Here is a 26,797-nt window from a genome sequence, read left to right on the forward strand (position 1 = left end):
TAATGTTTATATTACAGTGGCATGCATATGTAGCAGGCTTAGGTTAACTTTTTTCTATCTCTCAGCTCCCTCTTAGTTAGGTTCCCTATTTCGAGGTTGAGTCAGTGTTCCTGGCTTCTTATTTTATCGTTCCTGTCTTCCGTATACTGTACTTTCCTGTACATGGATCAGTTGTTGTATTACTCCTAAAACATTGTTTTGCATATAGGTCCTTATTTATTTCCTGATATTTATGTGCATATATTTTATATATGTATATATATAGGATCAAAAAAAAAAATTTGACCATTTGTTTTGTTAGGATATTTAAGAAACCCTGAATGAATTTATTATTAGATGTTTTTGTATTTTTGTACTTTTGTAATCTTTTTGATACTACTTTTGTATTAGGTGAAGGGTTTGTATTTATATCAAAAATGTTATTATGAAATTTTTGCTACCATCTTTTATCGATTGTTTTTAAGAGATATATTATGTCATTAAGTAAATATATGCACTTTATCTCAGGGATCTGAGTAGTATTGTATATAATAATGATTTTATCTCTTAGATGTCGATTATGTTGCACACTGTTCTTGTTGTTCACTTAGGGTATACACATTTGCATTATCGTTAGCACTTTATTATCCATGGCTGCTGAATTCTAGTGTTGCACATGAAATTCATGAGGTTTCTTTCCTTTGTTACTCTTTGAACAAGATTATTAATATTTATTTATACTATGATTTCTTGCTTAGCTGCTATGTGTATCTATTGTTTTAATTTTCAATGGATTTTATCACTCGCAGTAGATTTTCCCTTTTTAGGTTTCGACCTGGCGAGGGGCAAAGCCCCTCCCAGATCGAAAACTTTTGTTTTCAGTAGGGATGTTTGGACCGCCTCTGTTTCCAATTGGCTAGCTCCATAAATGGAGGCTAGCCATTGGGAGACAGAGGCTGTCAATCGCGCTCTCTCCTGAAAATGCGATTCGGGGGCGTTTCGCGGTGTTTTTTTAAGCCCCGCCCCTTTGTCCCGGGCCGCGCTGTGATTGGCTGCCGGCCCGGGACACCCCCGTGACGTCATTCCCGGGCCGCGCTGTGATTGGCTGCCGGCCCGGGACCTGACTTGTGTTTTTTTATCTCCAGAAAGGTGGAGAACCGCGGGCATGTTAGCAGCCTCGAAGCAAGTGGCCTGTATGAAAATGACTCCCCTCGCAGAGCTGTCCCTTCGTGTAAAACAACTATTAGTCACAGCGAGCCATGGCATGCATTTTTAATCACCTGCTCAGGGGCACAGCGGCCTGTGGGGAAAGGGGCAGGCTTGTGTTCCTGTAAGCCCCACACACCAGGCAGCCACTGAGGGCTGACTGACTCACCCGCGCCCGCCAGCCTGCGAGGCCACGCCCCTCACTTGAAATGGCGCCCTTTCCTCCAGCCCGTGCACCTGCGCCCTCCCCCACCCCCTGCCTCAGAGCACACATGTCACGGCGGGGGAGGGAAGGCGCTCTCCGGGAGATGCAGAGAGGGATCGATGACAGTGGCGTCACTAGGGGGGTGCGGGGGTGCGGACCGCACCGGGTGACACCCTCACATGGGTGACACCATCATCTGCTTACGCTGTAACACTGCTCAGACCCAGTCACGCAGCAACGACGGTACGTACGCGCGCGTCCATGACAGACGTGAGGGTTCATGGCAGTAATATCCGAGCCGAGGGAAGGTAGCGGACGGCTCTGCTGTTGTTAGTGTTACAGACAAGGTGAGTGTTGTTTTAAAGATGTGGGCACGGATTAATGACACGCCAGCCCTTTGTTCGGTGCGGTGGCACAAAATAGGAGTCTGATATTCGTGTAAAACTGACAACCACATCACCGGCCTTAGCTTGGTAACTTTACTTTGGCAGCGTGACACGCATTTTCTATAGCCGTCACGAGCCTTGCTTTCTTTTCTGTGGCAGCACAGCATGCTTTAACTATAGCGGCTGTGCGCCTTTCATTTCCTCAGAACTTGCCCTGTGCACCTTGGTTGGTATTTGTAGGTCACAAAATGACTTAGTAGGATGGACACTCGCTGCTGAGATTTGTGTAATCTTCGAGTTTCAAAACGAAACGTTAACTCCCAAACTCCACAGAGCGGAGGGCGTGGGACTGTTTCTGGCTAACGCTTGACCCTTCCTTCCATTCCATGCCCCACACAGACTGCGCACCATTTTTCAAAAAAGTTTATATAGCGCGAACTAAAACCCAAAAGTACCAGAGCGCTTTAAGCAGCAAAGCCAGGGGACGAGAGGGAGAGCTGCGCTTCAGCCTGTCTCCGAGCAGAGGGCACTCTGTCTGTCTGTGGCTATTCCTCGCAGCTGCCCTGGCCTGGCCGAAGACTAGCTCTATACTCTGCAGTGAACTGCAGGTATCAATGAGCTCTTTCTCGTCGACCTGGTTTTGCTTTCACAGTTCGTCCCCCCCCCCAAGCTCCTCCAGCACACCCTCTCTGCTCATCCTCCTCCCCCTTCCTTCCAATCGCTCATGGGGCCCCAGCTTGCACCTGCCTCACAGCGGGAACCAGCTGGACGGAGATGGAGGGCTGTGGTGCAGTCTAAGATTAGGGGCACGGGGAAATATATCCTTCAAAAATAGAATAGGGGTGGAGTGGTTTAGTTGTTGGAGTAATATTGCCCTATAGTGTGTTTCTTTTAGTCGCATTTTGTCTTCACAGAGCAGGATTTGATTGACTGACTGTGTGGGCATTGCTAGGGGGTTTGCATGCCTGTTTAAGCACCAATATTGTAAAGGTAATCTGTCCGTCAACCCTCAATCTCATTGGTTTTATACTGTGAAAAAAGGACATTGCATGCTCTGGCGAACAGGTGGCATAAGTGGATCTAACCAGCAAGGTCCGGGTGACAAGTGTGTTATTTTCTGGGTAGAAGAGTTGTAGGCACTGCTATGTGTGATACGGCACATTGATTTTTTATTTTACAAAGTTTTATATAGCGCAAACTAGACCCGAATCGGGTATCAGAGGGCTTTACATAGCACCAGTTGCATTACATTGATGCTACAGTAACGCCCCAATACAGATAATGGTGTCAAAGGAAACCTGCATTAAGCACATGGCCATCACCCACTGCTAGCTACAGAGCAATCTCACCATTTCGTTTTCAATTTAGCTCATGCATTCTAATTTAATTTTCTTTCTTCTTGCATTGCAATACTCGCCGCCTGTAGTCCTGCTCTCTGGTCAGATAGTCTAATCTTGGGCAGTTGTGGTTCTTTTGAATATATTGGGTAATTCCTGTAAACATCAGAGTGCACATCGGCCTCCCTACCACCACTGCAATAGTTTGAATAAATGAATAAAAATCACTTCTCTGTTCTTAGCTGCACGGGTCTTTCACGCTTTGTAAGTGCTCCAAGTTCACACAGCTTTTTATTTTGTTGGCCTGCTTTCTAGCAAGAAGTGTTCCTGTTTTGCTTACTCTGTGCAGACTCTTTCATCACGGCGCTCACAATAGTAGATCTAACTCCTACCGGACATTTTCTCAGCGTAGTTTCTCCCCCTGCTTTAATGTGACTTATACAAAAAACGTATCTGCTTACCAATCAGCCAGGTTATGGCTGTAGCCATTCTCGGGGCGTATTCACAAATCTGCACTGTATACAATAAAGGAGCAAGATAGTATTTCCAAAGATATTTTGTGACTCATCAGTCGCAATGCCGCTAATATCTCGAGTTGCTCAGTTGTATATGCATTATGTGCTTTATTTTATGCATTGTTTCTGTAGATAAACCTTAACTGGTTTCCAATCTGCTCGGCTGCTGCTACCTCTTCCTCCCCTCTACTTGTCTGTCAGGCTTTTACTTCCCTGTTGCCAGCGCTGCCCTGATGATCCCCGGCGGCCATATACCACATGTGCATTACTATCACAAAACATGGCATTTGTAGCTTTCAGATCTAGCGCACATTTTCAGATATGCTTTTTGGAAAGGGGGTAAAATATTGTCATCCTTTATTTTCTCTGAAGAACAAACACTATGCTGCTTACTGCTTAGGATATATTAAAAACCCACCAGTGCTGCCTTTCTGGCACCCTTTGGAGGAGTATTGCAGAAAGTGCTTTTGGCTTAAGCGCCGACACAATCACTTGCGAGACGTGTTCTGTGTGAAACAAGGTTATTATCTGCAGTGTAGCAGGTGCATGGCACTGGTGCTTCTGGGTGCGAGGGGCCCACTGCACCCCAGCTTTAGCTTTTTTTGCAACCAAACCGAAGCACGAGGCCCATTTTCCTGGCTTGCATAATGCCAATCTCCCAGAAGCCCATCATTATTAGAGGTCCATCTGAAGTAGGCGACAATGATATCTTATCTCAAATCATTACTAAAGGTCGTATGGTAGCCATAAAAAGGGTGCAGTGGTCTCTATGAAGTCACTAGAATGGCTGCAGCACCCCAAGTCCTGCCTCCCACATTGGAAAATGTGAAAGGCAGCCCTGTGTCAAGATACCGGTTTTGTACGAAAAATAACTTGTGTGTTCTGTTTTATGTGCACATTGCCTTCCTTAAAACATGTAGTGAAAGATCGTGCAATGTTTCTACGGGATGGAGTTGGCTATGGAGCTACCAAGGTCCAGAATGACTGGTCGGTGCTCTGCAGCCTCGCCTCTGCTCTGTGTCTAACTATTTAAACTTATTCTCAGCGGAGCGCGCACATATTCAAAGCACATTTCATGTGTTTATTTCAGTCACTTTGAAAAAAGCAGAGAACTGTGAGGGAGAAAGCATGGGGGGGGGGAGAAGGCGACGAGGAAAGGGTTAAAAGAGCAGCAGGCGGTGGAGGGGGTGCAGGCGGAGGGGGGATGGTGCAGGCAGAGAGGGAGATGGTGCAGGCAGATGGTGAGATGGTGCAGGCGTAGGGGAGATGGTGCAGGCAGAGGGAGAGATGGTGCAGGCAGAGGGAGAAATGTAGCAGGCAGAGGGTGAGATGGTGCAGGCAGAGGGTGAGATGGTGCAGGCAGAGGTGAGATGGTGCAGGCAGGGGGTGAGATGGTGCAGGCAGGGGGTGAGATGGTGCAGCGGAGGGGAGATGGTGCAGACAGAGGGAGAGATGGTGCAGGCGGAGGGGAGATGGTGTAGGTAGAGGGGGAGATGGTGCAGGCAGAGAGGGAGATGGTGCAGGCAGAGAGGGAGATGGGCAGGCAGAGGGAGAGATGTGCAGGCAGAGAGGGAGATGGTGCAGGCAGAGAGGGAGATGGTGCAGGCAGAGAGGGAGATGGTGCAGGCAGAGAGGGAGATGGTGCAGGCATAGAGGGAGATGGTGCAGGCAGAGAGGGAGATGGTGCAGGCAGAGAGGGAGATTGTGCAGGCAGAGGCAGAGATGGTGCAGGCAGAGGGAGAGATGGGGCAGGCGGAGGGGAGATGGTGTGGACACAGGGAGAGATGGTGCAACCAGAGGGGAGATGGTGCAGGCAGAGGGAAAGATGGTGCAGGCAGATGGAAAGATGGTGCAGGCAGGGGGTGAAATGGTGCAGGCGGAGGGGAGATGGTGCTGACAGAGGGAGAGATGGTGCAGGCAGAGGGCACATGGTGCAGGCAGAGGGTGAGTTGGTCCATCCGTTAAGTTGTGAGGGGGTGACACCATGAGTTACCCGCACCGGGTGACACCAACCCTAGTGACGCCACTGATCGATGAGGCGCGAGCAGTCGATACTGATTGATGCCCCAAGGAGCAGCTTGAACATGCGTTTTATATTGCGGGACAGAGGCGGGATCATTACCGGGCCGGCGCTGCTGCTTCTGCTGGCAGGAGGCAGCTTGCGGTTTCCCCAGACCCGGCTTCCAAGAAGACGCTGCTTGTAGATGTAACGGGAAGATTAGAATCGTATTTTTCTTTCTTTTTTAAAAAAAAAAAAACTGGTGTTGGAGTAGAATAAGAGGTGCCAAGGCGCTTGGCGGGAAGACGGCTGAAATGGGTCGGCGCATCAGTAATGCAAGGGAGAGAGGCCCTGTTATTCAGTATGTATGGAAACATGCGGTTCTGGGAGCTTTATTCGTGTGTTCAGGCCACAGGGCTTGCCTCTGTAGTGTATGCATGATGCATGCTCCTCATTAGCATATGCTTCTATTGATGATTCTGAGGCGTCCCTCCACCCCTCAGTTCTGTCATTAATCTCGGCTCACTTATCTTTTCCACCCTTGCTGTGGGTGCGCCCCATCGACAGCCACAGCCTCCCGCAACAATGGAAGCATGAGAAGTAAACCAGGCAGCAAGGGGCATTTAGACATGAAATATCAGATCACGTATTTTATACTCCTGCTCATAACGACTAAAGACACGCAGTCGTTTACCAGGGACAGCGTGAAGGAACACAGCTTCTGTTTGTGGTTTCTATATTCTGCAGCAAAGGAATGTGGTTTGTAGTTTAACAGGATCTAGTGATAAATGAATCTTTTTTTACCCCTACCATGCGCGCGGCCACCCCTTGAACATGGTCAATGCCATGGGCAGGACTTTTGTGGGATAAAAAAACGGGGTTGTCTCAAAGGGGTGTGGCCAATGTAATTAACAAGCATTTACAATGCAACGGTTTCGCCTTTGGAAAAGTTTGAGCTATTGGCATTGTAAATGACAACATTTGTATTTGTGTGTTGGTTTTGAAAACAGATAAATAAATGGCAGTGTCATTTACATTGCCAATAGCTCTAATTTTTCCAAAGGCGAAACCGTTGCATTGTAAATGCTTGTTTATATGGGAAATTGTTTCAACATGTATGGATTTATCCGGTAACTTTATAGTGCAATCTGAGCTGTAACACGCCTAGTGATAGTATTTCTTCACTTTTCTGTTTTAACACAGGATACGTGATGTCACCACTAGAGGGTGTTTACTTAGCACTGCATATGTATAAAAAAGCATTTCGTTTATTGCACTGTTGCAGCGTGATCAAGGGCAACCCGCCTGAAACGCGTAGCTGCTGGTCTCTGTAGAGGTTGCAAATAAAATTCCATTTTTGCTGACTTTTGTGGTCCGTCTCCCTCGTCTGCAAGCGTGCGCTGCTGCGGCTTGAAACGCTGTGAGAGCCGAGGAGGAGCAGAGTTTTCATATATATATATATATATATATATATATATCTCCCCACAACTTTCCAACTTGTCCACGTTAGAAACAGGCGAGCACACTGGAATCCGATTTGGAAAATTCTTTATTATGCAAACCCCCCCCCCGTCACCCCTGACAGACACGTTTCGCTACTCTAGCTTCGTCAGTGTCAAAAAAAAAAAAATATATATATATATATATATATATATATATATATATATTCCTTTTTTTTTTTTAAAGAGCCGTCTTATCAGCAGGCCTGTCTAGTATCAGCAAGATCTTACATTGTAGTCAATCCATCTCTATGCTGACATTACTGGTGCAATTCTAAAGAACAAGGCAAGACGAGATCAAGACGGGGTGTGTCCTAATGATGCAAGTGGTGCCCTGGGGGAGAGGCTCATTTGGCGTTAATGCTAGCCCACAGTATCACTTGAACAGCGACAGGCTTTGTTTCCAGAAAAAGGCCACGAGAAGGAAAATCTTGGCGACAGAAGAGCACATCCTTTTTTTCTGCACAAAATATCAAAAGATCCGGAGGAGATGGCTACGCCGGACCTGCTTAAACATTGGAGCCAGGCAACATCAGGTTACCTACATAATCCTTAAAACTAATACCTCAGGTCCAATAGTTTACGCGGTCAGTCGTTTCCTATTCTCGTTCGGGATCAAACAGGAAAGGCTTCTGCACACGGTTGGTGCTGATTGTTAATATCAAAATCAAACCCGTGATTTGAAATTGATTTGCTAACACAAATGAACTGCATACTGTAGCAAAAACTCTCTATTTACTGTTAGCCCAGTGCTGTGCTTTTTAATTGTATGCCGATATATAGGTTATTAGATAACAATTGTTTTTAAAATTTTAGCTATGCTTGTTTTATCTATTTTAGAATATGCCAGATGACTTTTTATTTTTGTTTAAATTACTCCAAAATGTAAGTATTGTTTGTATTTGCATTTGCATACTTTGATGGTTTTTAACTATCAAACTGAATAAAGTTATTCAATTTCAAGTACTACAGCTCCAGGAAGCAGTTTCCAGCCCTGCCCTAGGTGGTGTGCAAACACAGGCTAGGAATGCCAGACAATAGGTGAAAGCCAAGACGTACGAATAAAGCTTTATAATTTCTCACCTCTTAAAAATGAACACTGATATGCCCCTGGAGGTTTGAGAGCTACAGAGAAAATCATCAAACAAGCACCTGTACTTGTGACAATACCTTCAAAACTAGAAGCTTTAACTGTAGTAAAAATCTGCGGATAGCATTCTCTGGTTTCTGGCAGCTGCTTTGGACATGTGCCACCTTCCCCCACTGTTCAAACTTCACTGGATATTTGTAGTGTATGCACTTCAAATCATTATCATTTACTTTGCAACACCTCTGGATCACTGAGCATACAACGATAACGATAAGGAGATGTGAACCAGTAGCTAATCTGATGATCGTGTACCCCAGAGAACAAGGTTACATTCCTGATTCGGCCAATGTCCACCTCCCCCTCCCAAAAAAAAACTTCCGTCAGGAAAAATCACTTAATCTTCCTTTGCCTCCAACCCTCAGTACGAGTGACTTCCTAAAAATACGTGTCATTTAAAAAACAGAAGCCATACAGTGTTCTCTAGTAACATACTAATTACATCTAGCCAACCCACACTTCCAATCCAGATTTCTATTGCGGTTTTAACTCAAACACACCTACAATGTGGTTATGTGTGTAGCGTCTCATGTTTCTGAAGCTCCAAATACCGAAAAAGGTTTTCCTTAAGGTGTTCTAAAGCTTCCTCTATTCCAATCCTCCCCAATTATAGACAACACAGATTGGGTTGACTTCCTTGTGGCTCTGCATAGCCCCCTGTTAACATATCTTGTAGTGACCACCACTCTAACACTCCCAACAATACCACCAGGATATATAGGTACTTCATAGAAAAACTAATTTATATAACATACACTTTTAGAAACTATTTAATCTAAACAGTATAATCCAAATTTCCAAGGTGCAGGCCATTTACCATTCGATGGAACCGATATATAGAATATTTTTCTAAACAAGTCTTTCAAACTAATCCTTTCCTGTTTTTAAAGAGATGAACACCATTGGTTTCGAAAATAGGTTGTTCGTTGTTCTACAACGTTTACATAAATCCTTTTTTCCTTTAATCCACGTTCTTCCCTTTCCATCCCAAGTCTTGTAAAAAGGGGATGCTTTATGTTGTTGTTTGTTTTTCAAATTTCTATTTCAGGGAGCCACAATTTGAGCTCCCTTTCACTAGTACCACTTTTTTTCCATCTCTCCTTTACCAGTCTTTAATGATATCTATTAAATGAGCATATTTTCCCTCCTCTCTCGTGCATCTCTTTATTTCCACTTTGTGGGGTTCCGTTTCTGTACACTCAAACCTATTGTTAACCCTTTGCCTACCATGTCTCCTTCTTTGTCTTGTTGCTGCCTTTTTCCTGCTTTATTAAAACGAAGTCCCTAACTCTGAATTACTGTTTGGTCGGTTTTTTTTCTATCTTATTTGATTTTTGGAAAATTAATTGCTAGATACCATGGTGTAATGTAATGTAATGTGTATACTTGTAAAGCGCACTGTTGCCAGCCGGCGTCCTGGCGCTGTATACCGCTGGGGAACCCGTCCTGGCTTTCCCTGTGGGATGGTCCCTGCTGGGAATCCCCAAGGTGGAGCCAGGCATCCCCGGCGTTGATGGGGCCGTTGTGGAGATTAGGCAAGCTAATGCCCAGAGTTGCCGAGTGCGACCCCTGGTTAGAGTAGGCACCGAAGCGAGAATTATCGAGTCCGCTGACCCTGGTCCACGACCCTGCCGCGTCGGGAATCGAACCCTGGTCCCGGACCGACTTCTGCTTCCGGGTCTGCTGGCTTTAACCAGTGAGCCACACCACAGATGGTATCTGTGCACACCTGTGCCAAATACATTCTCCTATGTTCTAACATGCCTTGTACAAACATTGATGAGGCAAATCCCCCAACAGTTCTGCCATGCGTCCACGATGTATGTCGAACTCATAATGGTGTAAAGGACACACGTTTTAATGTCATGTGTACACCACAGAATAGCCTAAACGGTCGACGAAGTCACTCACTCTCCTCCTCGTGCCCCGTATTCTCGATGAAATGTTATTTTTAACATTTCTACGGCAGATTGTCTTAACAGATTAACAAATTGCTTAGTTCTCCAAGCTACTATTTAAAAATCCTAAATGAATACTGTTATGGCCAAACTAAGTTAAAAGTCTACAAAAGACGATCTAGAAATGTACAATTTCTAGGCTTTAGAGACGCATGCAGGGCCCCCTCAAAAACAGAATGGCATTCCCGAGTATTCTAGTGCCTGCACTTTGACCCAAGTATTATTAGCAATGGACAACGTCATCAATCTAGTCTGAGTTGTACTGCAAAACGTTAGGGACATTTTTTATCAGGAAAGCATAAGAGGACATAGTTGTCATGTTTTCCATTGATGATGCAAATATATATATGAATTGCTCACTTACTTGTAAAACGTAACTTTGAAAACAAACTGGAAGAACTTGCAGTGTGTACAAAAATACACTTTTGAAGCATGTTGCATTTACATTCCACAACAATTGTGCAAATATACTTCTATCAAATTACCTTCAGAATCCAATGCCTGAATTTTCAGTTCCAATGGGGAATCTTCTAGATATAGTTCTCTTGTTGTCGACACAATCTGAATATCTTTGATTATATCGACTATTGCATCACAACGAAGTACTTGGCCAGTCACTAAAATGACATACAAAGCAAACCGTTAACATATTACAATTAGCCAAATGCACACAACTGCAAACAACACAATGACGCATAGTGGACTGCCTTAACTGCAATCTACTATGCGTCACAAATCCCACAATTGCTATAGAATACGTTTTAACATAGTGTTTCTAGTTTTCAATTAAAAGACACTAAGGCCTTTATTGGACACCACTCAGAGGGTTATCTTCACAGGAGATACCAGTCCGTATAATTCCGCATATTACTGGATGTGGGTATGCACCCGACACAAAGCCAAATATGAGTAAATAGATGCCCTTAATATGGACCTGCATTTGTTACTAGGCCTTGTAACTTCTGTTCAAGCAGGTTAGCCCCCATTCTAGGCCCATAACTCGTTAAAGCCAGTAACTAGGACGAAGATACCAGCTAGAATCGGAAGTTCAGGCGCTGGTATGTATGCCTCCAGCTACCAATCACCTACAAACCAACCAACTCCAAAAGAGCCCATCGAGATAAGGGCGACAAAATGTATAATATGACACTTCTGTTACAGCCCACAGAAATATAGGAAACGGCCAGCTGCAAACAGTGTAGCCATTTATTCTTAGCTTTTAACAAAAATCACTGCGCCTTCCTTTAACCAGGTGTTGAAAAGTCAGTTAAGCAAGCATGTTTCAGGATCTGCTAGTTAGAATGCACCATAAACAAGCATTTGCCATGCAACAGGTCTAGCATGTACCAGAGCTTGAGCTATTGGCATTGTAAATAACAAGGCCTTGGAGGGGGAGGGGGGAGAGGGGGGAGAGGGAGAGGGAAATAAAGATGGGGAACAAAGAGAGGGAGAGAAAGAGGGAGAGAAAGAGGGAGAGAAAGAGGGAGAGAAAGAGGGAGAGAAAGAGGGAGAGAAAGAGGGAGAGAGAGGAGAGAGAGAGGGGGGAGAGAGAGAGGGGGAGAGAGGGAGGGGGAGGGGGAGAGGGAGGGGGAGGGGGAGGGGGAGGGAGAAATAAAGATGGGGAACAAAGAGAGGGAGAGAGAGAGGGATAGAAGGGAGAGGCGCGGGAGAGGCACGGGAGAGCGAAAGAGAAAGAGAGAGAGAGAGTGCAGTGGGACGGCAAGAAAAATGGAGAAAAGTAATCATGAAAGAAGCGAGGGGGGGAGAAAGAAAGAGGTGGGGAGAGAGAAAGAGCGTGGGAGAGAGAAAGAGAGACAGTGGGGAGGAAAGAGAGGGGGGAGAGAGGGACAGAAGAGGGAGAGAGAGGGGTAGTGAGAGGGAAAGAAAGAGAAACAGAAAGAGAAACAGAGAGGTGGGGAGAGAGGGGGAGAGAGGGAGGGAGAGAAAGAGGGGGAGAGAGGGAGGGAGAGAAAGAGTGGGCGAGAGAAAGAGGGAAGGAAAGAGAGGGGGTGAGAGAGGAGGAGAGAAAGAAAGAGAAACAAAGAGAGGGAACGAGAGGAAAAAGAGGGAGAGAGAGAGAGAGAGAGAGAGAGAAAGAGCGAAAGAGCGCGCACAGTGGGACGGCAAGAAAGAAGGAGACAAGTCGTCATGGAAGAAGAGGCTGAGGTAGGCAAAGAGAATGAAAGATAATAAAAGTGGAGAGAGAGAGAGAGAGAGAACAGCGGGAAAAAAAGATTTGCCTATTAGCTGAAAATATAGAGTAGCATGCCAAAGACATGAGACGAAAAAAGTACTAACAAAAAAAGAAAACAGTAATAATAACAAATACAATAATAACACCAATATAATAATTATAGGACTGCAATAAGTATTATTGATATGAATAATGATAATAAGTATAAGGAAGATTTAATGTTGATACCACTATAAGTAAAGCTATTTTACCTTTCTATTTATTATTTTACTGTTTTTGCAAAGTCTTTTTAGATATGAAGGGGTTCAGATGTGATCAAATTATTGAACGCGAGGGGCGCCCTAAACTTTTGTGAAATCAGGCCGGTTATCAAAACAAGTTTTCTTTTCTGTTTAGGTCTTCATCCGGGTCACAGTATGGTCGATATTCTATTCGTCTCGGAGTCGGTGTGCCAATGTTTACCACTGGCACTGCCCACGGTGTAAGCAGTAATGCCATATGTGGTATCCATGGCTTTAAGGCGCCGCGTCAATGTGAAATTCATATATAAAAGCAAGTAAGAGGCTGGCACACACATCACTGCACACGCATAATCCCTTCCAGAAGCTGTGTGCCCTGCTCAGTGGGTGAGACAACCGTACACAAAGGCCGTAGATGTCTCTAGGGCTGGGGGATACCACGCAGGGTTGGCACAGAGCACTCTGGGCTTTGATCCTGTGCCTGTCAGCACCCTCACATGCCAGGCCTACCCTGCAGGGGTGAGCCAGCTGCACAGGTCCTGGGGTGTGGGCAAACATATGCTCCATTTGGGAAGGCAAGGCCCGGCCCGGGGTAGCTGGCTCTGCAAAGGGGGCTGGACTCTGATTACAGGCAAATATGTTTACATTTATTTCTCGCAGACAGGAACGTACACTCATCCGTCTTTGATGGCCACTACCAGTGACAACTCTGTGCTATGTCCTATTTTACTAGGAAACATTTGCGGTTTACAGCTCGAGGAGGGACATGCATCTAAGGATACGTGAGTCGTTCCGGAGCGAAGATAACCAGCATTGGCAAGGTAAAGTTTCAGATTGTCGATGTCTGACATTTGTGTCTGCCAATGTGTAGTACGCCTCGGCGGGCTCCTCCCGACCTGAGCAGGGAGTTGGTGGAGGCCTCCTCAGAGAATGGGCGGACCACCGGAGGACTGCTTCTGCTGTGTTTGTGTTCGGAGGGCAGCTGATAATGGAACGGAAAGAAATTGATTAAAACAGCGATTGGGTGGAGTTTGACTAGTAATACTGATTACTTGATGCCTCGTAGAGGCAGCATGCGCTGCCTATGCGAGACCTAAAAAGGCTACCTTCACTTCACAAGCTGCTCCTTGTCCCCTTTCACGGATACTGAAAAGGATGCGGGAGTGGAAAACAGATCTGTAACAACGAATGGCAGTCTTTAAAATCACATGAGCCTAACTAAGTGTATTATAGTGAAAGAACTGAAAGGGCAAAATCATTTGCTCAGTGGATTACTATTGGAATCAAGATACATTCAATCAATATTTTGATAAAAATGTATATGTTCAGTTTAAATTTTTGGAGTTACTGCATGGAGGCAAGGAGTATTTTTTATTTATTTATTTATTTATTCAAAGTTTTATATAGCGCGAACAGGATCCTTACAGATATCAGAGCGCTTCACAAAGACAGTGTAGGGGCAGTAGGAGTCAACAGAGATACTGGGAACAGTATAAAAGTCAATAACATGGTGATAACATGGGTAAAGCAACAATAACACGGTGACAATAACAATAACAATAAGATGGTAATAACATGGATAATAAAAAGCATACATAAAACCAATCCATATACAATCAGGTAGGGAAGTAATATAGGACAGTACAAGTTATTGATCCCAATACAGAGGTGTTCAGGTGGATCAGTAAACCAACGTGTATCATATCTTGGTCGATAGTAAGAGAGTAGCGTAGTAGTGCCACTCTACAGGTAAAGTGTAGTGCCAAGGGATAGGGTGAGCAGTGATACAATGCGGAGTCTCTGAACCAACATCTATGGCGATCAGGAGATCTTGGCCAGAAGGATGGTTTTCACCTCTTTCTTGAAGAGTGCCGTGGAGGAGATCAGCCTGGTTTCAGGCGGGAGCGCATTCCAGATCCTGGGTGCCATTCCTGAGAAGGAGCGCTTGTAAGTTTTCGCTTTCCGGAATCTACGAGGTTTCAGGAGTAGATTTTTTGTGCTCCTATTGGTTCTCGAGCCTCCTGATATAGACAGCTTTTGAGCGAGGTAGCTGGGTGCCTTGTGGTGCACGGCCGCGTGTGTCATAACTGCAATTTTTAGCTGTATTCTGGCTTCAAAAGGCAGCCATTTTAGAGACTTTAAGTCTGGGGATATGTGGGAATGCTTTCTAGAGCCAGTAATGAGTCTCGCGGCAGCGTTCAGGGAGGCTCTTAAAGGTGCTGTTGTGGATAGCGGGAGACCGCTGAGGGCCGCAATTCCGTAGTCAATTCGAGGGATGACTAAAGCTTGTACAGCAGTTTGGAAGTCTTTGGCCGGGAGGAAGGGTTTAATTTTCCTCAGTGTGTTAATTTGGAAATTGGCTGCTTTAGTGGCTTTGCTGACGTGCTGCTGCATGTTGAGCTTGGCGTCGAGTGTGATGCCTAGGGATTTCGCCGAGTCCACGATGGTAGGTTGGACATTGAGTGCTGTTAGGTTGTTGAGCCAGGTTTGGGTGGAGGACGTTTTCGCCGGGGGTGAGATGAGTAGGAACTCAGTTTTCAGCACGTTTAGTTTGAGGTGATTATTGGCCAGCCAAGATTGGGTGTTAATAAGCGTGGAATTCAGATGTTTGATATCTTCCGGGGATTGTAACTTTAGATAGAGTTGTGTGTCGTCGGCGTACATATGGAATTGAACATTGGATGCTTGAAGCAAGGTGGCGAGCGGTTCCATAACGAGGTTGAACAGTGTAGGGGAGAGGGTGGATCCTTGTGGCACACCTAGATCTGCAGGCATAGGTGTAGATAGCACATTGTCGATCTTGAACCTCTGAGACCGATTGTGAAGGAAGGACGAAAACCACTTGAGAACAGTTCCCGATAGCCCCATTCGAGTATTTAGCAGCTCCAGCAAGTTCTCATGTTTGACCGTGTCAAATGCTGACGAGAGGTCAAGAAGGATGAGGAGGCAGGACTCATTGCGATCCAGAATTTGGAGGGCGTCATCAATTATGTGTGTCATAGCTGTTTCCGTGCTATGTTTCGCTCTGAAACCTGATTGATGAGGGTTGAGGAGGTCAAATTGATCAATGTGTTTTGTTAGTTGGAGTTGGACACATTTCTCCAGCAGTTTGGCCAGGGTGGGGATATTGGTGATGGGCCGATAGTTGTTTAGGTCAGACGGATCAGCAGTAGGTTTCTTGAGTATAGGCGTGACTTGCCCCACCTTAAGGGAGTCTGGAATGTGGCCTTGCTGCAAAGAGCTGTTGATGATCTTGGTCCAGAGAGGGAGGAGCAAGGGGGTAAAGTCTTTTACAGCATTAGCAGGTAGAGGGTCTGTGAGGTGATTAGAGGGCTTCAAGGTGCAGAGCAGTTTGTGTATTGCTTCTTCCGAATAGGTATCGAAGTACTGCCAGGATGCCTTGTTTTTAGGTTGAGTGTCTGCCATTCTGGTGTGGTTGGGGTATCGGCTTACATCCATGATGAGGTCATTTCTTATGTTGTCAGTCTTTAGTTTAAAGAAAGCAGAGAAGGCTTCACAGTGTGGGGTGCCATTTGTTGTGCTGTTTGATTGTGTGGGTTGTGCCTTTGTTTGGGTCTGGATTAGCTCGAACAGTTTTCTTGGCCTGTTCTTCGCTTGGTCCAACTGGCGGCTGAAGAAGTCCGACTTTGTGCGCTTTATATTCCTAAAGTAGACATTTCTCTTGTTCTTAAGCTTTTTGAGATGCAGTGCTGAAGGGTCCGATCTCCAGGTGCGCTCTGCCATTCGCATATTACGCCTCTCATCATTGAGTCTGTCATCATACCAGGGGTTAGAGATTTTGGTGGAGACTCTCTTCAGTTGCAAAGGGGCGACTTCATTGACTATTGTATTCATAGAGTCAAGGTAGTGGTCAGTTAGTGATTGAACATCTGAGGCACCTGAAGGGGGAAGGAGGAGGTTGCCGATGTGGGGTGGTAGGGTTGAGGGGTTAAGATTCTTCAGATCCCTTTTCCATATTTTGGATTTGATTGGTTGAGTAGGGTTAGGTTTAACTTTTTCGTTGATAAAGAAGGTGATAATGTGGTGATCTGACCAATCACAGGGTAGAATCGCCTCCAGTTGAATAGCGTTCTCTTTGGCAATGATGAGATCGAGAATCGCGCCTTTGTCGTGTGTTGGTTTATCGCATAATTGGCTGAGGTCAAGCGCATTGAGGAACGATTTGAGGCTATTCACCACGGTGTCTTTCTGATCGTTCCAGTGGAGATTGAAGTCCCCCAGGTAGACTTGAGTGGTCTGCCGACCGGCATTGGAAGTGATCATGTCCATGAGTTGTTGGGAGAATATGAGATTGTCACCAGGCGGGTGATAGATGAGATGTAAAGCACAGACTTGTTTGCCCTCACTGGTGATGTCGAGGCAGAGGAGTTCACAGGAGGAAAGGGACGGGGAGGTGACTTGAGTAACGGAGAGGTTGCTCCTAAAGATGCATGCAATTCCCCCGCCCGTCTTGCCAGGAGACCTGTCCAGCCTAATGATGTGATAATTGGGGGGGACTAGTATGTCCATAATCGGGGTAGAGGCCTCAGTGAGCCACGTTTCCGTTAGAATGGCTAGGTCCAGATCCCTTTCTGAGACGAGATCCGCGATGTCGGAGGAATGTCTCTGGGCCGATCTGCAGTTTAGTAGGATGCATTTGAGTTTGGGAGAGAGTAGGGTGGTCGAGCTATCTAATGTGAGGTGAACTTTTCTGAGGTTGTTAGGGACGGAGCCTCTGTTGTTGAGTGTTGGGAGCCTCCGAGTGTTTGTAAGAATTGTGGGTATGGTGATGTGTGAGTTGGAAAAGTCTTTTACCGGACCTGGGCCATAAGAGTGAAGGAGAGAGCATAGGTCGCGGTCCGACAAGGGGTTGAGAACACGACGGGGGCGGTGGGAGTTATTGCGAACGGGGATAGTAGGCCATTGCTTGTGTCGTCGGGGGCGAGGGTATGTAGGGAGGGTGCGTCGTTTGTAGGGTAGTGGGATGGTGCGAGGTAGACTGGGCTGTGAGGAGAGGAGGTCTTTGATAGCGTGGACTTCTTTTTTGATTTGTAAGATTTCCTCTTTGACTTGTTGGAGGGTGGATAAAGTCAGGTCAGGGGGGTCATTGGGGAAGGTGTTGGTGGAGAGGGCCGTTGGTGAGTGATTGAATGGTGATCTGGGGGGCAGGCAGGGTATCAGGGGGGGGGGGTATACTGGCGTTGTTGAGGGGTTTAGCGGTGCTAAAGGGTGGGATGGTATTCAAAGTGTGAACGTGTTTGTGGGCGAGGGGTGTGGGTGATGTAGGTGAGACAGGCGGTGGGTGGGGAGCATAGGTAGTGACTTCAGTGGAAGACGGTGCCGGTGAGTAGAAGAGTGAGTGGAGGCTGAAGACGGTGGGGGAGACAGGAGGGTAGTGAGGGCTGAGAATAGGAGGTGGGAGAGAGGGGGAAGCTAAGGTGAGGGAGGAGGTATGTTCTGTATCGTTTGTTGGGAGGGGGGTAGCGTTGTGAGTGGGAGTGGGGAGGGAGCAGGGACGGGAGAGGTGTCTGCCGTGGGGGGGATGGGGGGGGATAGGTGGATAAACTCCGAGTGATGGTGTGTGCAGATGTAGGCGTGTTGTGGGTGGGAGTTGTTGTGTCAAGTGTGAGAGATTCGTGGTTGGGAGTGGGGAGGGAGATGGGGAGGGAGAGGTGTCTGTCATGAGGGGGCTGGGATGGGGGGGGTGGATAAACTTTGGGCGGTGGCTTGTTCAGATGGTGGTGTGTTGTGGGTGGGGGGTTGGGAGGATAAACATTGGGCGGTGGCTTGTTCAGATGGTGGTGTGTTGTGGGTGGGGGATGCTCTGTCCGGGGGGAGAGGGATGGAGGGGGTATGGGTGGGGATAAGCAGGGTCATGTTAGAGGGGCTGCTAGTATGTGCAGTGGAGATAATTGTGACTGTCTTTGGGGAGTGGGGGGCGTTAACAGCAGGTGGGCCATTTACTAGGGTGCTGGGGGTAGAGGTGTGGTAGGTGGTGGCTGCGACGTCAGGGGAGATAGTGCTGACGGAGTTCTGGGTGGGGGTCAGCAGCTTGGAGAGGTGCTCTTTGAACTTGGGGAGCAGGTTGTCTAGTAATTCCAGGTGCTTGTCTGCGGCTTGGATTAGGACAATCCCGTTATTGTATATAGTAATGGTAGACCTGCCAGGGAAGAGGTGGGAAGGTGTGATGGTGAGAATTAGGCCATGAGGTGTTTTCCTGGTGGTGGAGACTGTGAGTAGGGATAGGAAAGTTTTTCTCCATTGGGCTCTGCGTGCGGTGTGGAAGATGATATCGGTATTCAGGGCTCCATTGCACGGTGAGAAGTAGGTGTCGGCAAAGGGTGTTTCAGGGTGCGACCTCAAGAAGTTGTGTTTAAAACGCTTAGTGGCATTTTTGGAGAGAGGAGTGGGGGGGTAGTTAATTCTAAAAGTGTGCTTGCCGCTGAGCTCCATTTTAGAGAGGCTGTGGCGATAGGTGTAGGAAATGGGACGGTAGTACAAGCTGTCGTCCGCTAGTTATAGGGCCGTGGGGGACACCAGTGAGTGATCAGAAGTATAAGAGGTAGAAGTCAGTGTGATCCCCGAACAGACAGTGCGTAGGTGCAGCTTACCAAATGTATCCTATGTACGAGGAAGCAGTCAGTTTACACCGTGTAGCCAACTATGAAAGGTAGGACCGATTTTGTATGATGGAGGATGCTGTCGGAAATTCATGACCATCCAGGGATCTTTAAGGGATCAATACCGTATGGAAGTAGGTATAAAGAGGGAAACCAGACGATATGATAAGATAGATTAAACAAGCAATTTGGGAGACCCAATGTGCCTCTTTTTTTTTTTTGCAGACCGTTTTTCCAGGAGCATCAGTTACATTACATAAGAAGACCTTTGTGTTTATTTTATTTTTTTGAGGTACAGGGAGGTTAAGTGATTTGCCATTTGCCCAGTATCACAGGATGATGAGCCTACGCCATGACTCACACCTGGTACACCAGTTCCAAAGTCGGCAGCTCTGGCCACACCCTCTCCTCTTTTAGTGAAAACATGAAAAAGGTAGAAAAGGTCAACCATGGGTAACCCACAACAAATTGTGGAAATGTCAATTGAATTAGATAAAGAAAGAAGGAAGGATTATGTCAGAAACGACACACCTGAACAAAATGCATTTGTGAAAATGAAGGAAGCGCTGGCTTTTGCACTTGCCCTAGGACTCGCCGATTAGGTCAAATCTTTTACTTTGCATCGTCATAAACATACTTGATTTACACTGGGAGCATTAATACAGTCACGTTGAATAGAAGTAGTCCATACGTTATTATTCTTCAATTACGGACCCTGTCGCAGCTGGGCCTCCACCATGTTAAAGGAATGTCGCAAATGCCGCATGTCTTGTTGAAGCATTTAGAAATACTGCGCCGAGTTCTCCTTTACCTGTTGCAGTGCCTCATTCTGTGGTTGCATTCCCTCTCACTACAAATACCCAGCACCTCTTTACAGCCAGATTGTCCAATATAAAATTGCATTGTTGTCCGCTTCTCGCATTAGCCTCACTCAGTTTCCAGCCCTGAACCCTGCTTCTTAAGTCCAATGGTAATAAGGGGTCCCCTCCGACTGTCTCCTTGTCCCTGACCATGTAACGAAGCCCAGGATGGACGTAACTGATGTGTCCATTCTTGACCGCGAGTTACTATATTGTGTTGATGGCTCTTGTCTCAGAAAGAATGATAATATCCTAGTTACTGGTTATGCTGTAAGTACCCTGTATCAGATTGTAGAAAGTAGTCACTTGCCAAATGTGTGCTCTACTAAGGCTGCGGAGCTTATATCTCTCTCCAGAGCCTGAAGTTAGCCAAGGAAAAGAGTGTACCCATGTGCACAAATTCAAAGTATACATTTGGAGTGCCACATGTTAAAGGAATGTCGCAAATGCCGCATGTCTTGTTGAAGCATTTAGAAATACTGCGCCGAGTTCTCCTTTACCTGTTGCAGTGCCTCATTCTGTGGTTGCATTCCCTCTCACTACAAATACCCAGCACCTCTTTACAGCCAGATTGTCCAATATAAAATTGCATTGTTGTCCGCTTCTCGCATTAGCCTCACTCAGTTTCCAGCCCTGAACCCTGCTTCTTAAGTCCAATGGTAATAAGGGGTCCCCTCCGACTGTCTCCTTGTCCCTGACCATGTAACGAAGCCCAGGATGGACGTAACTGATGTGTCCATTCTTGACCGCGAGTTACTATATTGTGTTGATGGCTCTTGTCTCAGAAAGAATGATAATATCCTAGTTACTGGTTATGCTGTAAGTACCCTGTATCAGATTGTAGAAAGTAGTCACTTGCCAAATGTGTGCTCTACTAAGGCTGCGGAGCTTATATCTCTCTCCAGAGCCTGAAGTTAGCCAAGGAAAAGAGTGTACCCATGTGCACAAATTCAAAGTATACATTTGGAGTGCCACGCGACTCTAGACTCTTATGGATGGAAAAGGGTTTCTTAACATAAGCATAGGCCCCACTTTTACAAATGGACAGTATATTCAAAACCTTTCGAAAGCCTTAAAGTTGCCTAAAAGGATGGTGGAGGGAAAGTGAACCGTGCACCAGCATACCCATGATGAGGTCTCAAAAGGTAACACCCTAGCTCATGCAGCAGCTAAAAATGCTGCTGTACCTAAAACCGCTGATATTCCTATGAATGTCATGAGAACTGAATTATTTCCTGCACCCACTCTAAAAAGGCTTGTCCCAATTGCAGGAACTAGCCTCCGAAAGTTATAAACAGTCCTGGATCACGCAGAACTGTAAAAGAGACCCTGGACGGGTGTGGCGAGACTGCACTGGGCATGTGGTCACACTGACATTTCTACTTCCCAACCTCGCCAGGTTGTATCATGAAGCAGCCAATGTCGGTGGGGATAGCATAAAACATCTGCAGTAACTCATTGCCATGAACCCTTCTTTTCTTCCGTAGCCAAAAATTGCCAGTCTTGTGCCATTTGCCGGTCACTCAATGCCAGAAAGACCACCCCTTCCCTTTGGGGGCCCTTTGTGCTCCTTAAGATGGACTTTATTGAGAAGCCAAAGTGTGCTAACTACTTGTACTTTCTGTTTTTTTGTGTGTATGTTTTCAGGATACATTGAAGTGTACCCCTCTCCCCATGCAGATGCCATCACAGTAGCTAAGCTGTTACTTGGGATATCGTACTGGATCTTAAGTGACCCTCGAACACATAGTGTCAGCACTATTGGAGGCAAGTTGCAAGGCTTTAGTAACAGACCAGCATTTCTATTGTGCTTATCACACAAAGTCCGCGGGCAAAGATGAAAGAGAAATGGTACCTTTAGAACAATATAGCCTAGATATGATCAGACTCCTCTGAAATGGCCTGATCCCCTGCCACTAGCTCTATGGTACCTCAAGGATATTCCCTCCAAGAAAACTAAATTTAAAAAGCCCATACGAAATAGTCATGGGCCGACCCAGGAAGCTGCCCCCAAATACCACGGTCTCAATAAAGATGAAGTATTGTAGAAAAATTACACAATGTCTTTACAGTTTACGTCCCCAGGTTCAAGAAACCTTACCCGAACATCCAACTAAAGCCTGCTACTCCCTCGAGCCCGGTGACATGGTGTAAATACATGTAAACCAGAGGAACAGCACACTGCAGTCTCACTGGCACAGGCCCTAGGTCCCACACCTCAACAACACAGCCGTGGGCTACTGACGTGGATCCACTTATCTCACTGCAAGTGAGCTGCCAGTCCTAGAGACAACAGAGTTCCTGCTTCTGTGTCTGGAGCTTGGCCTGGTCCCTGGTCCCTGATTCGAACCCCCTGCTGGATCGGTCACTGCTGCTATCCTGAAAACTGCTGATGAGACAAGCCCTCCATGTCCACTTTCTCGGATGACCTCAACACCATGTGATGCTGCCCCTACCATCTCACATAGTCACTACCTCTGTCCGAGGGAGGCAGTCTCCTGCCGATACTTCTGTGGGTCTGGCCTATCTTTTCAGTGGCCTTGAATGTCTGGTAGTGGTGAGGTACATCCTTGCTGTAGAGTGGAGGATTATTTATTTCAAGGCCTAACTGTACTAAACCTGCTCTAGCAAGGAGTCATCGTTCAGACTATTGGGAAAAACTCCTACATGCTGTTGCTGGGAAAATACACACAAACGATTAATCTTTTCCTCGCTGGATTTGCATCATTTGCCAGTGGATGTAGGGGGTAGTATACCTGTGATAGGCGCATCCATAAGTTACAATGACACTTGCCTTGATCACCTTAAACCATGGGCACAGACTGCCAGTGTGCAGGCATATACCCCACTTTATATCAGGGCCGTGAAAAGTTTAACAATCCTTTTAATCAGACAGAACAAGGCAGGTGTTATTCATCTTGCACTGATTTAATCATACTTTATCTGTAAGCACTGTAATTTATCTGCGAGCACTATAACTCACATGTGAACACTGTAAAGCAAACCTCCACAGTGTTTTTGTTGGAAACAGTAAATGGGACCTTCTTTTACTGCACCGTGGATTGCACTTTTATGAAATCCGTCTTCCTCACAGACAATTTTTCACAAGCACCATCAGCAGGACATACTTTACTTGTCCATACCCCTACCAAACCCTCAACCCTTGCACCACAACACACCCCAAATATACTAGAAACAATACAATGGGGTGCAATTATCAGAAGGCAGGCCTAGTAGCTTTGTCAGGGATCGCCACATTAATACAAGTGGAAATCTCTCATAATAAACCAGCGCAACCCCATTGATCTCACTAAGGATGGTACTATCTTACGATTACATTCATTAACACCTGTATTGCATCACTGCACAGGGAAAGTTGCATTTTACACCTCGAAGTGTGCTCCCACCACCAGAAGTGGTTTCTTCAGAACTCCTGGCTTCTAAATGTGCAATTTCTAGGAAGCACAATTTTTACTCTAACCCCAAGACCCCAAGGCAAAAGTACCCTCTCTGCATGCACTCTCCAGGCCCCAAAGCCGCCATGGGGACGTCAGGGGCTCCCTACTTATGGAAGTCATACTCCTGCAGGACCAGTCGTCAGAAGATTCAGGGGAACCATCCAGGGCCCTCTCCAGCAAGATTATTCCTTTGCTGTCCCCAAAGCGTGCAGTGGAGCCAGCGCCACTGTTCTTGGAGAAACAAACCTTAGCCCATATATGCATACTGAAGTCAAAATTCCTTGAGCCATCCTTGCAGTAGGGGGTCAGAGTTCTTCTCTCTTCCAACTTAGCATTCCTCAGGTGTCACTTCTCCCACTTCTCAAAAGTATCTGTTGTGCGAAGGTTTTTAAGAGGGGTGGAATGCTCTAAAGCTAGGCACCTTTGCCTAAAACATCATCACTCCGTGCAGCCCAAACTGTCATGCTTCGCATTTTGGAAATTTTCAAGATGGCCCATTAAGTGGTCTTTTTTGAAGACCTTCTCTGAGAGCCTAAGCCATGCCTATAACCTCTCTGCCACAGCTTCCTGGCCATCAGCAGTCTTTAACGTAAAGTGACGACACTGGTGGTTAGCATTTAAAATACATTATAGCAGGGTTAACAGTGAGAGATACACAGTTAGTGGGGTTCTCTCACTGCAGAAGTTTATAAACCAGTTAGTCCCTAAAAAGGGAAAAATCCAAGGGGATTTAATGGACTGAACCCATTTCTCACAAGGGGCCATCGGTTCCTTCTAAATATGAAATAATGTAATATCTATTAACTGCTTAGTGAGATTTCCTTTCGATGACAAGATTGCCTAATAATTTGATGCTGTACAAAGCTATGCTTGTATTTATTGTGTTACAGAGAGCTACTTGTACAATACCAAGAGAGACTAAGCTGGCTTTAAGAACCTGAAGTGACTCTATACTGTACTGTCCACTTTAAGCTAAAAGAAGACAGTTTCCATTCTAATAATTACCAGAAAAAGGGTCACAAAAATGGAAACTTATAAATGTTACACACTAGATTGTTGCCACTCATGCAGTCATTGCAATGTCCTCTAAGGTAAAAATACAAACAACCTAGCGTATGCTGGGAGTCCATTATGAGTCAAATTAGAGTAGAAGCTGTATTCACTGTATTTTGTAAGTTCAAAAATTAACCACGTGTCTTGAGCTAACCAACCAGAATCTGTTTGAGACAAACACCCAGTTTCAAATGTGTTCATGACTTGAAAATGATTTCTAAACCATTCTTCTATACAAGTAGGGTTTACATAACTGCACAGCCACTATTTGTGTTGTATGTAAATTGAAGATGGGGACTTACATGTGTCTTCAGCAAAGATGATACTTGTCAGACGTGTTGGTTGTGATGATCGCGCCTGCACAAATGCCTTTTGGGAGCACTGACGTTCATCCAAATCCAGAGGATCTATGCTGGCGACTTCTGGTCTCGTAGAGGACCTGCAACAAACATTTCATGATGTAATTTCTGTGTGAAACCAATAACAGGCAAATTACAAATTTATTCCTTGCCAAACAGCTTTCCATTGCCACAATCCTCATATTATATTATATTTTTACAGCACTTTTATCTAGTTTGTTCAGTATAGAACTGGTAGACATCATTGTTTTAAATATGTGAAAAAATAGTAAGAATTAGAAACAGAATTATGTCAACAGCAACAACATAATCTGAGGAGGAAGAGTACCTCTACTGAATGTGGAAAAAAGGTGTGAGAAAGACGGAGAGCATTCCAAGGTTGGGGCAGCAAAGTAAACAAGCATTGAAAATGCAATAGGTCTCACCTTTCATTAAGTTAAAGCCATTTGCTTTGCTATACAATACCATTAGCAAAGCAAATGGCTTCAACTTAATCAAAAGCGAGACCTATTGCATTTTCAATGCTGGTTACAGAATGATGATGGAATTGTGAGCGATTTACAATCTGAGGCGGCGTCTAAATGACCTCATTGTACCATCACGTCAATGGAGCGCACAGTTTCCAGATCAGAGACTGTGGAACCAATTGACTGAGCAGCAGCATCCCATGGGTCCTGTGTGCCATGACGAAAAACAAGAAAAATGGGCGCCCTTAATGCTCAGTTTGGATGTGAAAGACAGCTGAGTACTTCAGGCCACATCAACCCTGCCCCCCAGTGGTACTCCACCTACTGCAATGCACGCCTGTGAGTGAGCATCTGCCACTTTAACCACTGTTTCAGAGACGTTTTAAGGAGCCACAAATTCTAGATTTTTAACAACTTTGTGATGTTAGGAACAATAGACTCAGAACCACAGAATTGTATTTACAACATACCTTACATATTTAAAATACACAACAGCAGGCAAAAAAAAGTATATTCCCCGATTTAAAAAAAAACATAGGTAGAAACTAGGAGAAGGGGGTATGCTGTGTGCAATCTTTAGAAAAATCTAAAACAAGGATTATAAAAACTTATATGAATATCAGTTGCTTCGCAAATAGAGCATTTTCAAATGGACAGGGGGAAAAAAGTAAGAATATTTTTAAAGAGACCATCAGCAAGAGGGTTAACACAAGCGCCTTAAAAGGCTCCCACTTCTGCGCGGCTTGCACTGAGCACGCAGGAGCCCAGTCCAGGGAATCCGCGGAGCGCTGCTCTGTTGCCAGGAGCATGCGGTATGGTCACTACCATCGCAGTCCCCTGGGATGATGTTGGGAAACAGAGCGCCGGTTAATGTAATTAACAATATAATGTGCCTGCAAATACCACAAGTGCTTGCTGGCGGATTTATGTGATTTCGCAGCGCGTTAAATAACACGTTCTGTTATTCCACGTCCGAATGATAGGAACGTTTTATGATAAAAATGTTGAAAGGCTGACTCAGCTTTGCTCTTAATACAGACAATGACCTGCAGATTAAATACAACCCGAGCAGCAAACACTAAACTAACTGAGCTATCTCAACTCGCTTACGCGCGTATTTGTCATTCATTGTATACACAAACATGTCTAACAAGATAATTTATAACTTTCGATTTTAGGATGGAAGAACTCTATGTAACACTATCGTATAAATAGAAATGGTGGTTTGAATACCAACTTGGAATTACTAAATGTTTTCTACTACAAAAGTAGAAAAAATGTTGCAATTCGAACTTTTCCACTTTCAAGACATGATT

The 26,797-nt window shown here is 45.5% G+C and overlaps 1 protein-coding gene across 1 annotated transcript in view; it reads right to left on the reverse strand.

Annotated features, from left to right (window-relative positions):
* Positions 1-26,797, reverse strand: part of NUP210 (nucleoporin 210) — a 524,741-nt gene that overhangs the window by 444,990 nt on the left and 52,954 nt on the right. The window contains exons 2-3 of the mRNA XM_078661451.1: positions 24,958-25,094; positions 10,717-10,848 (exon numbers count right to left, since the gene is read on the reverse strand). Coding sequence (XP_078517577.1) covers positions 10,717-10,848; positions 24,958-25,094 — 269 coding nt within the window. The remainder of the gene's footprint in view (positions 1-10,716; positions 10,849-24,957; positions 25,095-26,797) is intronic.

The sequence above is a fragment of the Lissotriton helveticus genome, chromosome 9 (genome assembly GCF_964261635.1).
Source record: "Lissotriton helveticus chromosome 9, aLisHel1.1, whole genome shotgun sequence".
In the NCBI taxonomy this organism is placed as follows: Eukaryota; Metazoa; Chordata; class Amphibia; order Caudata; family Salamandridae; genus Lissotriton; species Lissotriton helveticus.